Genomic DNA, 18,018 nt, shown 5'->3' with positions numbered 1-18,018 from the left:
AATGAATAAATTTTTTATTTATATTCATTACACAATATTTAACATGGAAAATGTTAAAAATACGTAAACACGTAAAAAAGTTAAATAATCAGCAATAAAAATTTAATTTAAAAGATAAATATCACTGAAAATTATTTTTATTTCGACTGAATCAAGAAATATTTTAGCAAATTTTTATTTGGTGAATGGAAAAAATAAATGTTTATACTGATTAAATATTTATATTTTTTATTTTTATTGGACAATATTTATTAACAATTGTTAAAATTATCTGAAAGATAAACAGATTAAGATTAATTAAGAGTTTGTAAAACAAAAGTGAGAAAAATTTAATGATGCGTCAAAAATTTTATAATTAACTTAATTGTTATTCATTAATTAATATTTAAAGTGAAAAAATATTAAAGGCTATAAGATTAAACAAAAACATATAAAAAAATTTAAATAATTATCAATAAAATGATTAAACTTTATATTTAATAACAATTTGCAGTGAAAGTTGATGTTAACCATCAAATTTTAGACAAGAAATAATATTGAAAGAAATTTTAATTAAAACCGTTAAAATTAACACTTATCGAATGTGTATATTATAAATAAGAAACTGATAAGTTTTATAATAGAAAATTAAACTTTTTAAATGAAATATTAATTAAAATTAATTAATTAACACTTATCGATATTGTATAGTGAGAATAAGAAATAAATATATCTTAAAATGTTTTTTTTTTCGACAAAATTCTCAATTATTTGTATAAATAATAAAAATAAATCTAAAATTTGTTCATACTAATTAAATATTTATATTTTTTATTTTTATTGGACACTGTTGTTAAACAATTGTTAAAATTATCTGAAACGAAAATAAATGAGATTATAAGTAACTAAAAGTTTGCAAAATGAAGGTGAGAAAAATTTAATGATGCGTCAAAAATTTTATAACGAACTTTATTATTATTCATTAAATAAAAATCTAATATGAAGAAATATTGAAGGCTGTAAGATTAAGCTCAAACATATAGTAAAAGTTAAATAATTAACAATAAAATATTAAAACATTCTATTTAATAATAAATTACATTGAGAATTAATGTAACCATCAAAATTTAAACTTAATAATGTGTTTTATAATAGAATATTAAATTTTTCAAATGAAATTTTAATTAAAACCGTCAAAATTAACACTTATTGAAATTATATATTGGAACTAAGAAATAAATATGTCTTAAAATGATTTTTTTTCAACAAAATAATGTTGTAGTGGGTCTAAATTAAATATTTATATTTTTTTTATTGGACAATATGGAAATAATTGTTAAAATTATCTGAAGCAAGGATAAATTAACTAACTAAAAGTGTGAAAAACGAAAGTGAGAACAAATTAATGATGCGTTAAAAATTTTATAATGAACCTAATTATTTTTATTCATTAAACATCAACAGAAAATTATTGAAGGTTGTACGGTTAAGCATAAACATATAAAAATTATCAATACAATATTAAAACCTTCTATTTAATAATAATTACATTGAGAATTAATGTCACCATCAAGATTTAAAATCATTGATGAGTTTCATAATAGAATATTAAACTTTTTTGCTGAAATTTTAATTACATCTGTTAAAATTAACACTTCTTGAAATTATTTATTGAAAATAAATGTTCTGGTGCACCTAAATTTGTTTATTGTAATTAAATATTTATAGTTTTTATGTTTATTTAAATAATATTTAAAGAAAAAATATTAAATTTATCTGAAAGAGAGATAAAGGTTAGGTTAAATAAAAGTTTTGCAAATAAATACTAAAATAGTTGAAACCTTACAATAAAAAGATTAAAACTTACTAAAAATAAAAATTATAGACATTAATGGACAAAATATTAAATTAATGTTTGATTTTAATCTGTATTATTATTAAATCAATAATCATTCATATTTTTGTTTCTTATTCAATTCAATTTAATAATAAAAAGTACAGTACTACAAAAAGCAATTACTTTTAAATTAATCTTTTTCTGATGTTATAAAGATAAAATTAACAATGAAAAACCACTTTAATACATTAAAAAAAGTACATAAAACAAATTTTATTCTAATTAATTAGTATAACTAAATAAATAATCGGATTTAGATGATAAAAAAACAACTAAACCTAATATTCATAACTTGTAATAAAATTCTTCACATGTTGTCCATGTTTACATGCACAGCCACAAGTTAAGAATAGAAACGAAAACGAATTAATAAACATGAAGGTATATTTCTCAAGGCCGAAAAACGGGCCCAAATATTAATTAAAGCGCGAAAAATTATTTGAAATTGTAATAAGCCGTTTTATATATCGACTTATGCAAATCCGCCACATTTATAAGTTATTTATCAACACGTTCCGTTGACCCTAAAATAAAAAATACCAAATAACGGTATTCGTTCCGTGAATTTCGTCCCAAATCCGTAGGCCGAACGGAAAAAATCGCTAATCTACGACGAATATGGATCGAAAAACGAGTATTTGTCGTTATATTTAATACACATTTAATTGGTTGTCAGACTGGTAATGTGTGTGACTAACAAATTGCCGGCAATTAGTTTATCGACTGTCTCTGCCTACTAAACAAACCGGCGGGATTAAAACGTACACCAGATTTTGAGAGAAATTACCCCGGCATCGAAATGTTCAAAACCATATGTTTTAATACGTCCCACGTCCCCTCAACACAAACGCAGCGGTACAGTCATAATACCCTCTATTTTTCAATTGGTGCATAAGGGTGACTAAATAAATTCTCCGTTGTGGCACATGGCCCTTAATGAAGGGTCTGTCAGTCGGAATACAAAGTATACAATTCGGTGCATTGATAACATCTGACTCATCTGGCACGCTAAACACCGATTTTTGGGGTTCAGAATTAATGCCGGTCTTTCATTACAACTTTTTTTTTTTTGGTGTAATAATTAAAGTTTTTAACAGATTTTGTGGTTCAGCCTTGAAATTTTACATTTCTAACGCAATATGATTAATGGTCCGACGAATTGAGACCTCCCACAATGAAAAATACCTTCACCATTGATAAATCATCGGTTTTAATTAACTTGTTTCTTTTGTTTACAGGTAAGCATCCGCAACACGACTCGGACTACCATAACGTGTACTTCGATACAAGTAAGTACGAAGGGATCTCATCGAACTCGTCCATCATCATCTAATTATCTTAAAATTTCATGCATCAACGGGGCACGTGATTTATTCGAGTGTGGAACTCCCAAATTTACCTGCCCACTTAACGAGGCCCGTCTTTGATCGTCGGAAATTTTGGATAATCATTACGTTTAATTTGAACACGGAATTGTTAAAAAAATATGTGGCCCCGCGACATTTCGCATTAAATTGGCGGAAATGATGCAGCTTTAATAAATTGCCGATGGGAATTTCGTCGATTTTAATTAAACGTTTACATCGCACATTAATTAAGAAAACAGCGCATTTAATCCCTCTCGATCGCATATTATGGACTTTTTACACAACTCGGTTGATAATTAATTCTCCAGGAAGCCATCACAATGGGTTCAGGTCCGTGGAATATTATTACCACAACGCTCTTTCGGGTTAATGGAACTGTAATTATACGATGGGAGCCGTCGAAAAAAGTGGGTCAAAGGAAAAGAGTCAGGGTCGCAATTATTGAAAATTACACATCCCAATCGTCACACCGTTCTATGTATGTCATTACTTACCATATTGGACTACTACACTATTTGGAAGACCCATTCCAAGAATTGAAAACATTGGTCAGGTCCGGTACTATAACAAAGTGGCTGAAATGTTGTACAAAGACGAGCCGTTTCGGTTTTATGGCCCCTAAAACAATAAAAACCGACTCTTAAACTAGTTACGTAACCTTGACTACCGAAGTTTCTTATGAATTTAGAAACACGAGTCTCACGCTCGAAGAATGGAAACTAGTTTCAGCGTCCAAATCTTCTCTGGCGTTGTGTTTTCATTTTTCAACGTCTGCACACGAATTTTTCGCATTTCATGTACGTTGTCTGGAACAATTGTGTCCTCGCCACGACTGCCAACCCGCCCGACATACCTATGTCAATGTTAAATTTAAAACGAAGCTCATGTTTATTAATGCCAGTTCAACGAAATACTCGTTACTACACCAGAAGCGAAAGAAGTCGTGGGATGATTCCTTTTGACTGACTGACAGGTGTTCAGGAATATTACGTGTGAGATTACTCCCTCGAATATTTGTGTGTATGGCTTAACACCGTCGGATAATATTAATTCAAGTCATTTACACATTCGTATGCCAACACCAAACATGTGACGAGTTTGTTTTGATTCTGTTTTTGTTCTTTTATTTCTGGCTTTGAGCTATTTCACAATTGATTTAGTTGTTTTTCTTTTGAACCTGTTCAACGTTTTAGTTTTGTTGCGTCCTCTTGCGAAATAAGTCGTGCTAAAACTTACTGCACAATCTGTTTTTGCTTTTGGGTTATTCTAAGTTTGTTGTTCGTCCAGGCTTCTTATAAGGGCCATAACACCCAACATCCTGCGTTGAGTTATTTCAAATTCGCTTGACTGTAATTATTTGAGACACGTTCAACGTTTCAGTCTTATTGGTTTCTGATGTTAAGAAGTCTGACAATCTTAAAACTCAACAATGCATTTTTATTTTGTTTATTCCTCCAGGTCTCTTACAAAAGCTCTAAAAATATTCCATTTTGTTCTCTTAATTCTAACGTTGAGTTACTTAAAAGTTCCTTTAATTGTTATTATCTGGAAGTTTTGGTATTATTGGTTTATGTTATGAAGAAATAATCAGCTCTAACTATCCACCTGAAATTTTGGACAATTTGGTAACATCTATAGTTTATCTCAAGTCTATTGTTCCTCTAGATTTCTTACAAGAAGTGTAACACCTCACATTCCCTTTTTGTTCTTTTAATTCAAACACTGAGTTATTTAAAACTTGTCTTAGTTATTATTTAGAGTTTGTACAACGTTTTGGTCTTATTTGTTCCTGTTATGAAAAGGGAATCAACACTGACAATCCGTCCGAAACTTAGATAAACCTATTGTTCCTCTGGATTTCTTAAAAAGACTATAATACCCAACTTTCTCTTTTCATTATTTTAATTCTAGCGTTGAGTTATTTAAAATTTGTTGTAGTTGTTGTTATCTGGAATGTGTTCAACGTTTTGGTCCCTTTGGTTCCTTTTATGAAGGAGGAATCAGGTCTTAGAAAACTTGTTTTTGTTTCTGTTATCCTAAGACTACTTTTCCTGGTATATTGGAATGTGTTCTAAGTTTTGGTCATGTTGGTCTTTATTATAAAGAAGAAATCAGATCTAATAATCTCTAAAATTTGGGCTACTCCACGTCTATTGTTCCTCAGGCTTCTCACACCCCACAAGCCCTTCCTTTGATGGAATTCGATAAAGCGTGTGATTTTCGTTCAATGCCAATGCGTTGGACCTCTACAAAGGATCGTTTTTGCAATGATTTATATCCACTACCGAGTTAATTACCGCAGTGGCCTTCAACCTGAACTTAACACGGCAGTCATTGTTCATATCCGTTCACTTGCAAAACTCTGCGACGTTGAAAATGTTTGGAATCAGACGAATGAAAAACGCTTCCTGCTTAAAGACGAGAACGACGGTTCATCCGTGGAAGAACGACGTGATGTGCGTCTGTTTAATTTGACACGCATGTATAGGTGAAAAATGTTTCCGATAATATTTAATCACGAAGGTCGTCAAATAGTTGTTTTTAGACGAGTATGTTACTGCAAACAAATCATAGTGCCTTACCTTGACAGGTTAAATTATTTGTTACATTGGGTACGGCAATTTTCACCAATTAACAGTACGCTGTTATTTCAAAGGTTTTCCATGAGTAAAAACAGATTTATTAAAATTGTTGTTGGCAGCAAATTATTATTTACAACATCCTCGTCGTCGCATATCTCGATCAACTTCGACCACAACTCTTTGTTTAACCACAGTACGTTGTGGGTGTACTCAGTGTTTCAAGATCGTGATGTACTTACGTAATTTTTAATAATTACACCAGTGCATACTTTTTGACATTTGGTAAAAAACAACTAATAAACTATTGTGAAGGTCATGGCAATTTGATCTGTTAGTATGTGGGTTCGGACCTCTACCACAATATTGCCCCCAAGCCATACCTATCGAGTTATTTTAATAGCTCTTCGGGTTCCGTGCTATTTACCTCGACGAGATTTATTACAACGTGTGGGTCTATCTAATCGAATTCCACTTACAAGATGAACCCAATCAATCGCATTAAAAAATTCCTGAAATCAGATTAAAACTCGTAAATTACCAACCTAACCTTAATCCGTCGAAATTCGATTTTCCATCTACAGAAGCGCCAAGGCAAGCCGACTAGGTGTCTGTGAAAGTGACCTAAATTCACGAAACCGACTCATTTCGTACTCGAATACGCATCAGTAATTATTTACGATGATGTGCGTAGAAGGAACAAAAACTAAAAGTCGCACGGTATACATTTAGAGGCGGATGAAAAATTATTTGAAAAATCGACACTTTCTATCAGTTTCTAAACCGAGTTGAATTGGTTTTCTTATTGCGTTTCCAAATACGTGCATTTGCGGTGAGGCCGGGATATAAATTACGTTGGTAATTCCTTCCTGAAGTCCATAATAGATTATCTAACCCAGTAAAGATTGATCTGTCGAAGTAAATGATTAATAGATCTATTGTGAATGAGGCATAAACATATTTCATATTGTGTTGGAGGCATGTGTCATATTGGTATAAAGGATGGTCTAAGAACTTTTCAACTTACTTACTACACTGCCATCATCATAACGCAATTAACTCATGTGGATTACTACAAAAAATTGCGTCACCATTATCAGCGCTTTCATCTTAATGTTATTATTCGATGATTGATACGCATTCTGTTTCTACGAAACACATACAATAAAAGTGATGCAAGAGAGAGTCATCTGGCTAATGACTTTCGAATGTTAGCCTAGACGAACCTGTTCACTAAACCTCAGCCTCTGTCCATTGTAAATATTGGACATTCCGACGATTAGACCAGGAGACATCGATGCTGAAGCAGGGAACGAAACTCGTTTGTTTTAGTCACATTCAGTAGGAAGTTTGTTAACACACTTTTTGTGACGGCAATTGCATACCATTATAGGTCTCGTTGTTTAATAATTATTCACAGTTCAAGACTCCGTGTGCATGAATATCATCGCAGTAAATTACATCATGCCTATGAATAGAGAAGTGCTATAAAAAACTGAGAGTTTTTATAACATCCACCACACAGATTTGATTTATGATAATGAATATAGATTTCTAAAAACAGATCAGGACAATGAAATCAATGAGGAGCGGGTACGAATTTCGATGAGTCACTCAATCTGTGATTATTGAGAACCATAAGTCTTTGAATGTGCGCCTCACTTTCAACATTCCAAGGTTAAGACCATAGAAAAGTAGAAAAAATCAAGCGTTTTGTAATTACAAAGCCGACTTGCTTCCCACCTGTTGCCCATACTCGGATGAGTCCACGAAAAACATCAAAAGGAGGCGCCCAAACTCACGAAATGTCAGTCGTGGAAAGAGCAAAAGTTCCCATTATTGCAAAGTGGCGAACTGTGCCTTTATCAATGCCCACGTTTTTAATATTCAGTTGACGGTGTCGATCACATATCAACATATACGTCCATGAACTTCACGTGCGCATTTGAAAGTGTCAACAACCTGTTTTGCAGTAAACACTGATTATTTCGAAAAATGAGTAAAAAAATAACAATTAATATGATTTTTGTGGCTTAACACGAATGCACTTGTGATAGCCTTAATTAGGCCCGACTGCGTCAGACTAGATAACACGAATCTTACCTTGACGAAAAAAAAACTGTGTGACGGTGATTTTAATACAACATATAAAGTCTAGACAAGTTGTTGGCTCGTAAATGAGTCGTTCAACTTTCTCGTTCAAATGTTTTCCTCGAAATTGTGACGACTGTTGAAAAAGTAAGTTACTGAATCGATGCTTGATTTATCTAAGTGCCTCACGGCTCGACTTTCACCTGTATTCCTTGGCTATGACCCAAATATTGTTTGCCCAATTGAGGTGTTGGGCACATGAAACCGACATTCTTAGATAATTGTTGTTGATGTATCATTGGTAATTGGTTTGATACAATAATACTGGTTTCTTCGTATCATTTCGGGCAAACTGGTTTGAAAGGTATAAGGTCAAAATGTTTGGCAACTCCTGAAGCAAATGGAACGTGAAAAACAAAACACGCGTCAGTGGCTATGCTAATTTTTGGGGCGACAAGTTTTTTTACGGCGTGTTAGATTTTCTGACAAATTAACTAATGGTGTGTTATTCCCGGAATGCCGCCGATTGGAAAGGTTCGATAAATAAATTGTTTTGCGATGTGACTTGCGGAAACGGCGGTCACGCAATGCGAGACCGTGACATAGCGTGCAAAATATCGGAAACTGGCGAAACCGTACGTCAGTGGCAACGCCGCCTTAAACCGACACATATTCCTATGGACCGATTAACCGGATGGACTGAAAGGCAGCAAGTATTATCGCCTACGGATGAGATGAAAGTATAACGTTACCGTATCAGGTCAATTGAATCTTTTTCCTTTTCACGCGTGTTTACACACTTTTTGTCCGTTATGTCATTTTTAACTGGGACTTGGAGAAATCCTCTTCGGAACTTCGCCTCTGATGGTGGGGTGAGTCATCACTTCTTGGTCTTGGGTTTCCGAAGCACTTTCAAATCGGTACTTTGTGCATTTAATCTTCTCATCTTTAATCCCCTTTCAAGTTTCCAACTTTACAAAACTTTAAAAATCTGAGATCACCAAAACACTTCCAAGTGGATAATTAGTTGGCAAATTAATATTCATTTTCAAACTCGCACATGCTGAAGCGTCTAATCCTCTTTCAAGTCCCCAATTAATACTCTTTCATCAACAGCAGTACGCGGTATGAATTGTAAGAAGTTATTTCCTGCAAATCCATTTTATAAGGACACAGGGGAGACAGAAACGAGCGCAAGCAATCAGTTTGTAGCCTGTCGTCTAAAATTCACACACGAAATGTAATAACGGAATGCAGCTCGTCGGGCGTAAATGCACGGCGAGGGCATCAAAGCGATACGGGATCGTTTCCCAGCATGAAACTTATAGCGTCTGGAAGGCGCTATGCTGTTAAACTCGTCTGATGTGTTACTTTGGAACGGGTTTTCTGCAGTAACCAGAAACCGAGTGAGAATGAAAGAGAGATGAGGAGAAGACCAGACTCGATTTGTGCGGCGTTCGCAGTCAGTGTGCTAACACGGCAAAACAGCGTTGCCGATTGCAATTATGGATGTGCATAAGGCGGTGGAGATCTGATTAAATGTCTCCTCCGCTTCACTTCCTGCGTGGATTATTTCTAGAAGTGATCCGACGTTAATTTGCTTTTGTATTAAAACCGTACACTTTGGATCAGAACTGGTACTTAGCTTGGCAAAATTCCCAACCAACTTCCTCCAATTGTTCCGTGCAATAGACGTTAATTTCCAATGGCGTCACACACAGTTTTTTTCTAACCTTCTTGATTTAATTACCGTGATAAAAACGACAATTCCTCTTAACCTTGTTCATTAAATGCTCAAATAATTTTTTCGACTGCTTATTAGTGTTAATAATGCACGACTCACATGCTTTAACGAAATTCGTGCTCAATTATCTTATGTAACCTCCCATCAATAACTATGTGTATAAATTGATTCGTGGACTATTGAAAGTCTTCAAGGACACGGAGCGTTAGAAAAAAAAACTCTTCAACAAGCCACAATAACACAAATCCATAGTTGCATGACTGCCCGCTTCGATTGGACTCTCTCGACATCATTGTCCGTCGATTTTCAACATATCAAACATCTGTCGTCCAGCATTACGACTTGTTTTTTAATCTAAAATGTAATTCCACGTTTTTTCTATGTGGTTTCAGTCCGGATATTATCTTTCAATGTCAGCAGTAATCGATTTTGATTGGTTCTCAGGCTGGCTGGGCGAGGATTAAGTCCACTCCAAAATTGTACCAACCGTGAATACAATACAATGTTTTCTAGTAAGGTGTGTAAATGCTTTAAAATCGTTTTGTTGCATTCTTGGACTGTTGACACACACAGTGGATTCGTAGCACTTTCATTAATAAGTTTTTGGAGTACATTAGCCTGCTGTAACCTTGCGCACATCTGAATACTGATGAAGCAGGTGTCAATGTTTACATCATTAAATTGCATACGAACTGATTGTCATTAATAATGACTTATCATATAGTCAATTAGCTGAGAGTTGGCAATTCCTGAGCCTGACTAATCTGGAAACAGTAAAAGTAATCGTGTGTCATCTTCTTGTATTATGTAGTTTTGGGAATTTACAAAGCAGTTAATTTTTTATTATTCTTGTAATGCCCTAATTCCTTTTTGATGTGCTTCCTTAATGGTTTTCTGGTGAACTTATTGCCATTAAACTGTTGGTCAATGTTATCTTAATGGATCGTTCCTGATCCGCCATCTTGGAATTACATATCTTACGATTGGAAGTCAATAAAATCGCCGTGTGGAAACAAGGATATTTTCCACATCGTCCAATTAGTCACCGGCACCGAAGAACCCGGCAATGTTCGTCGGAGGCGCCCGTGAAATCGAGTGAACGTCGGCGGACGCGAGGCAGAAGAAGTCAAGGCCACGGCACGCCATTGGCCATCGTCCGACTGGGTATCTGTGGCAACGTGTATCTCGGCAAAGGTGTAGGTTAGCGTCGAAGAACGGCCACACGGCGAGGGTCTCTGGTGCCCGTGTTGTGCATCGTCCGAAAGTCCCTTCCTCCACTTTTGACGCACTACTTGCACTTACTCGTGCACCGTTGCCGATGTTGCCGTCACTTTCTTGCCGCCGCGGCACCGTGAACGAGCCGATTTCACTGAATACGGAATAAATTGGTTTTGATTAATGTGCTGGCTGAGTTTTTGCGCATGGTACCATAAACACAACAAGGAGGTTACTGAAATGTATGTTGTTAGTCGGGAGAATAACTACACGTCTAAAAATACTCATTTTGTTTCTATTAGTAGTGCTTTTAGTCATGGAATTAGCGTGGAGAAAATATAAATTATCTAATTTTAATTGTTGGTCGCCTTAAGTTTATGCTACAAACCTTAATAGAATTCGAAGCTACATATGAATGACAGTTTAATATAATACAATTTGATCAGATTATGTTTGTAATGACGTTAATAATATTATTATGTGAATGTAATAAGGAAATTTAATGATCATGAAATTCATATCAACTTAAATAGGAAAAGAATTCCTGAACATTTTAACATTTATTACCACTTATTGACATTAATTCCTACTAAGGTTTATTCATTGTATAAATTATTCTGTTTCTAAACAATCAATTATATAAATGGCATGAAACCCTGAATGGCTACATTTGTTTGTGAAAGACAGTAAAACACCCATTCCAATATATTTTTACCTTAAAAAAACTAGCATTATTGTTTTATAACATTATTTACAGACATATAGACAGGTTTATTACATTTACCTCTTCATATTCATTTAGATCCTTTACAATTTCAAAAGACCAGACAAACGAAAGAACCTCCTTTCTCATTTTCATTAATGTGTCGAGTCATCAGTAATTATCTACAAACGAGTTTAGATATTTGTGAGATATTTTTATGTACTTACTTCTATCAAAGTGCTAAGTAACGACTTATCATTCTATGTGCTTTAAAATTCACAGATTAATGTATCTTATTTTTGTTTTCAGGTCGCGAAGACCTATCACCTAGCAGCATAAACGGGTACAGCGCCGACAGTTGTGATGCGAAAAAGAAGAAGGGCCCAACGCCCAGGCAACAAGAGGAACTGTGTTTGGTGTGCGGGGACAGGGCATCGGGGTACCACTATAACGCGCTCACGTGCGAGGGCTGCAAAGGTGGGCATCTAATGCACAATTACTATCTCCATTTATATCTTTCGCCCGCATTTTTGCCATGACAGTAGATAGTAGATTACCCACTATGCAGATATAATCAATAGCACCAAACCATACATGTACTGGATTAAATAAATGACATAAGGATTAAGTGAGACTAAAAAATGTATAATTTGTTTTGTTATTTAGGTTTTTTCCGGCGGAGCATCACAAAGAATGCGGTGTACCAATGCAAATACGGCAACAACTGCGAAATCGACATGTACATGCGTCGCAAGTGTCAGGAGTGCAGACTGAAGAAGTGCTTGAGCGTGGGCATGAGGCCCGAGTGTGTGGTGCCCGAGGTCCAGTGCGCAGTCAAACGGAAAGAGAAGAAGGCGCAGAAGGAGAAGGACAAACCGAACAGTACCACCAATGGATCGCCGGACATCATCAAAATGGAACCAGAGGTAATGAAAGTGATGTTGAATATTTGTCGAATGTGGCCATTAATTGGTAGTTTGTGTTCCAGCTATCAGATTCGGAAAAAGCCCTCACAAACGGTGTGAAGCCGATTTCACCGGAACAAGAAGAACTTATACATCGACTTGTATATTTTCAAAACGAATACGAACATCCATCAGAGGATGATGTAAAACGAATTATTGTAAGTGCCCCAGCTGTCTTCCCTAAAACAAACGAGTCCTAACAATGTGTTTTTGTTTATTTACACAGAATCAACCAATTGAGGGTGAAGACCAGTGTGATATTCGATTTAGACATATAACAGAAATTACCATATTAACTGTACAGCTAATCGTGGAGTTCGCGAAAAGGTTACCTGGGTTCGACAAACTGCTACGAGAGGATCAAATAGCTCTCTTGAAGGTAAGTACTACCACTAATTAATCCAAACAGCTCTTTGAATTAGACGCATTGTTTACATGTATTGTTGCAGGCCTGTTCGAGTGAGGTGATGATGTTCAGAATGGCGAGACGATATGATGTCCAATCAGATTCCATATTGTTCGTCAATAACCAACCATACTCAAGGGACAGCTACAATTTAGCCGGTATGGGCGAGACGATTGAAGACCTGCTACACTTTTGCAGGACCATGTACTCGATGAAGGTCGACAACGCTGAATATGCGCTACTGACTGCCATCGTCATCTTCTCAGGTAAGACCCAACAATAACAACCTAAAAGAACTGAGAGTAAAGGCTAAACTTTGTTGCAGAACGGCCGTCATTGATAGAAGGCTGGAAGGTGGAGAAGATCCAGGAGATCTACCTCGAGGCGCTACGCGCCTACGTCGATAACCGGCGGAAACCGCGTCCGGGCACGATTTTCGCCAAGCTGCTCAGCGTGCTGACTGAGCTGCGCACCCTCGGCAACCAAAACTCCGAGATGTGCTTCTCGCTGAAGCTGAAGAACAAGAAGCTGCCTCCGTTCCTCGCCGAGATATGGGACGTCGATCTGAAGACATAGTAGAGGCGTGCAAGCGATCCGCTGGCCAAGCGCTGGAAATCCGCTGAAGGCGTGCCAGCGATGCGCTGCTGCTATGCGGTGGGACGTGCGCTGCGCGATACCAAGCTCTCCGAACGCCGCATCCGGTTATTTATTTGCGAGCTGGACGGAGACGAGATTGTACATAGGATTAAGGTGTGGTCGGTGCGGAGGACTTTTTTACTTAATAGCGACACGCGTGCGGATCCGGTCCCACCTGAAAGTTGGCTGTGAAAATTTAAATATAAAATTTAATCTTTTTTGTTTTTGTACTAACGCGAATGTTGGACGGCATCTATTGTAGAGACAAAACAATGTTATTACTGAGAGTAGGTTTATTTAGGTAATTTTTTTAAGTGAGTGCTGGTTCTCTCGTTCTTCTCCCCGACATTGCGTGAATGAGTCGCGAAAATGCAATATTTGCACCCAATTGTCCATTGACATCACCTTTTTAATGGGGTGAGAGGTTTAGTTTAAAGTAAATCACTATATTAATTGAATTCGTATTATAAATATAAAATTTCACGTAGTTAATTATTAAGTATTGATTATATTCATTAAACTAATCGAAATATTATCTAAAATAATTTATTTATTGTGATTATCAAATTTTAAAACCATTGTAAATGTATATTATTTGTAATTTTTATTTTGTCCAATCGTGGGCGACTACTAGACCTGATTAGAAGTGATATTTATGAAATGTTTCTTTGAAATATATTTCCGTTAGTTTACTGAAGAATAGCACCACTTAAGTGTTAAATTTAAACTATGTACTTATTGCTAAACCTCAATAGAATATATTTAATTTATGAATTATGTAGATTGCGTCGATTTCGGGCAAAAGAATGAGGAAATTCACACAAAATATCTCGGCGACTACCGCCCCGATTCGTGAATCAAACTATTTAAGTAGATTTTGTAAAAACTGCGAAAACAGAACCTGTATAGAGAATCTGATAAACTGAAACTTTTAAAAATACTAAAAATGAAACTTTTTGTAAAACACTTTATCTTGGCAATTAGCTTACTTAAATTGGTAAGACTGGACAGATTGGACTGACTTTTAAAACTTTGAGGTGCCTTCATTTTATGACAAAAAGCGGATCATACAGACTGAGGGCAAGTTGCAACTTACGGGGAAAAAACAGAAGAACATTTACTAATCAGGCAATCTAAAATTATTTTGACAATTTTTTACAGTCCTATTGACTATTTCGTGTTATATACTATTATCGATGTTACGTAAGAAACAATTATAGGGTTTGCAGGGTCTGACTGCAGTGTAGGTAATTTTATAAAACCTTTTGATGGAGTGGTTTAAGAGAATTTGGCAAACTTAACGAAATTTTGCATTATTAGATGTGATTAGTTGTATTTATTGTTTAAACTAATTAATAAAAAATTCTAAATTTTGCTCAAATTTTCAATGATATTAATTGTATTTTAGGATATACGAATTTTGAAATTTTTTAGGCTAGGCATTACAATTTTTAGCACCAATTTTACAAAATTTCTAACTTAAATGATTAAAAGTATGAGAGATTTCCTGATTAATAAATGTTCGAAACGATTTTTGCGTATGAGGTAAATTTTTATGATCTGGTCAACAGGAAAAAAAATGATTTCAAGTGCAATTTAGTTCTTAAATGGAAAAATACGGAACCTTTTTATTCAATCTATTGTTTACACTTAATTAAGAAAACTCGACAATGCACCAAATAGAGAAAGCTTAGATCCCCCAAAAATATTGTAGAGAGAGAGAGAGAAGGAAAGGACATAAATTAGTAAGATAATACCATCGTCTTCGTGGGCAGAATTACTTCAAATTATATAGGTAAAAAAAAATAAGATGTTTTAGCCGTCCGATAAAGATGAACATTTTAGCAGTGAAATGTGAAGTGATTCATGCATGGACAAATATCAGTGCTATTTGTAGACTAGTGCCATCTAACAGGCCATAGTCCAAACCAATGCGTGCCTCATTTTTAATAACAGCTTCACTTTTAGTCATGACGTCTTACATTTCAAACATTTCATTAGACATTTTTTATAAACGTTTTATAATACTCCTAATTAAACTAGCACTTTATTGTTTTAAGTTATTTCTTTGTAGTACTGTAATTAACTTTTTTTGTTATCTGATCCATGCCATAAAGTATTTATTCTAAAATGGGGCACGCGCACTAAGAAAGACTATCCTGCCTTTTACGAACTATTGATGTTTAAACAAAATGAGAAACCTTTGATGTGTAGCGATTAGTCTACTACTCATTTTTATACTGTATAGTTTCTGCGTTAGAATTCTGCTAGTAGATAAAAACATGCATATATACATATACATATTTTTCATCGATGTAGATATACATATTTTCATATAAATACAAAGAGACAGAAGTATTTTTGTTCAAATATCGATCCGTGAATTACTTTCACTTGTTATGTGGATAGAGAAGCGTAACCGACTTAAAAGTCTACAAAAATAACGACTATGGTTCTGTGAGTACTAATTGTGAGTACCACCCAATGAGTAACATAACAAGTGAACGCTGGCGGATTTTCGCGCCATCTATTGCCTTATTAAAAACAACATACATATTATTTTACTCAGGAGTCAACCTTCAATTGTTTTAATCCAGGTAATCCAGGCAATATAGTTGAGAAAAAAATGTTTAAATGTTTGTAAATAACATATTTATGGTCGAAATAAGGAGTCGTAACTGTTGAAATAGAATAGTGCGGGAAGTTAAAAGGAACTCGCAACAAAATAAAACATGTGATTTTCCCAATAAAAATGGCCTTCGCGTTGTAGAATATTTGTTGTGTAAATTCAGAAATATCTAATTTTATTCTTGATTATCAGGGCAAAAAAAGAACAGATATTATATTTCATAGTTTAGATGCTTGCTGATACATCTGATTGCTTTCGAAGGTGGTCAGATTGTTGGTGAAGTTATGAAGTAATACAAGTGTACAAATCAACGACGTACAAAGATTTTCAGGAAAAATTGTTATATTTAGCTATTGGTTGACTCCTTTCGGTTAAAAGAAAACAAAACGGTGGATGAAACTGGCATTTTCAACTAATTTTTCAAATTTTGTGCCATAAAATATTAATTGTTTAATTAAAATTCTCACTTAAATTTAATTTTCTGGTTCGATTTTTGTATAAAATTATAGTGATGGGTGAATTTGAGTCGAGTACTACTCTATTCTTAATTGTATGGAACTCCTTTATTAGGGGTACAGAGAACTCGATTCTTGGTGTTCATCATCATGTTTATGCTTTATGTTAAATTCTCGGTACTTCGTTTTTAGTTAGATGTTCAAAATTCTAAACATATTTATGTATATTATATTAAGGTATTCAGTTGAAAAAGTCCGTTTCTCCACGAAAAAGTTCATACTCACTGCCACATGTGGCTCTGTCTCTGTCATCCAATAATATTATTGTAACTATTACACTAGTGTCACTTGATGTTGTAAATCCATGCAGTTATATATTATAAAATAAAGCTGGGAGACTTCCTCGAAAACACCAAAATTTAAACTATAATTATTAACCAACTAATACGTATAAATTGTCGAAATAATCTAAATCTAAGTAACCCCACGTTACACCTAATAATCCAGAATTAAATTCAGTCCATTTTAATATAAGATGGTTAATAAGCGTAGTTCATCCAACAGATCAGTCTGGTTAAAGTTAACAACACATACTTGTAAGAAACTAAAACCTTTATTGTTCAATGAACGTCATTCTTTAGCTGGACTGAGCTAAAACTAAATGTAAATTTGATCCTAAAGTCTCCTGCGAGTCTGGCACAAACTTTTTAATATAGTAATTATATTGTCACTGCCAAAATTGTTGGACTGCCATTTCTTCAGATACCGTAACTTTTGTGTGTTTTAAATAAATAATTCTTAGAACCTTAATGTGTAAGACGACTGCATGGATTCATTATTATAAATAAAATTACATGATAAGAAACAAGGACTGTAATATTGTTATTTGTGTATATGTTGAAATTTCGTTGTTCTTTTTTCCAAAGCAAATCATCAATTCGAGTTTGACGCAACAAGAAAACATTTGAAAATGAGGTGAACATAACTCGGTAAACTTCTGGAATATAAGCTAAGCGCAAGAAGCGCCAATATAACTCATATAACATAGGAATTGGTTGAGACTATGTGTACATTTTTTGTATTAGTTTCTTCACTGTTTTTATTCCAGGAGTAGTTTAATAATTCTTTATTTATATTTTATTAATACACTTAACAGATTGTGAGAAGTAGAGTTTATAATTTTAAAATAAGTGATTTAGATGAAATCTCATGTATGTATGATACTGTAAATATTCTGATGATTTTTAGTCATATACGAAAAACCATTTTTGTTAAATACCGATATTAAGTTTTACATCCTTTGTTACCTCTTTTGTTCAAGCAGGAGCGTAGATGTTGATCTTTTTTTTTGT

At 34.4% G+C, this 18,018-nt stretch overlaps 1 protein-coding gene across 6 annotated transcripts in view; it reads left to right on the top strand.

Moving 5' to 3' along the window:
- The window catches only part of LOC109601268 (ecdysone receptor), a 210,475-nt gene extending 193,416 nt beyond the window's left edge, over window positions 1–17,059 (top strand). For 2 of the 6 annotated variants that reach the window (XM_049967475.1, XM_049967474.1), the window contains 7 exons: window positions 3,115–3,165; window positions 11,885–12,052; window positions 12,242–12,501; window positions 12,552–12,698; window positions 12,767–12,919; window positions 12,990–13,212; window positions 13,272–17,059. In XM_049967475.1, the coding sequence (XP_049823432.1) occupies window positions 3,115–3,165; window positions 11,885–12,052; window positions 12,242–12,501; window positions 12,552–12,698; window positions 12,767–12,919; window positions 12,990–13,212; window positions 13,272–13,522 (1,253 nt within the window). In that variant the 3' untranslated portion in view covers window positions 13,523–17,059. The remainder of the gene's footprint in view (window positions 1–3,114; window positions 3,166–11,884; window positions 12,053–12,241; window positions 12,502–12,551; window positions 12,699–12,766; window positions 12,920–12,989; window positions 13,213–13,271) is intronic. The other 4 variants (XM_049967477.1, XM_020017492.2, XM_049967476.1 and 1 more) reach the window with 3 other exon arrangements.
- Window positions 17,060–18,018: the final 959 nt, after the last annotated feature.

The sequence above is a fragment of the Aethina tumida genome, chromosome 5 (genome assembly GCF_024364675.1).
Source record: "Aethina tumida isolate Nest 87 chromosome 5, icAetTumi1.1, whole genome shotgun sequence".
Lineage (NCBI taxonomy): Eukaryota > Metazoa > Arthropoda > Insecta > Coleoptera > Nitidulidae > Aethina > Aethina tumida.
Note: the sequence above shows the minus strand (reverse complement) of the source record. Positions and strands in the feature narration are given on the sequence as shown.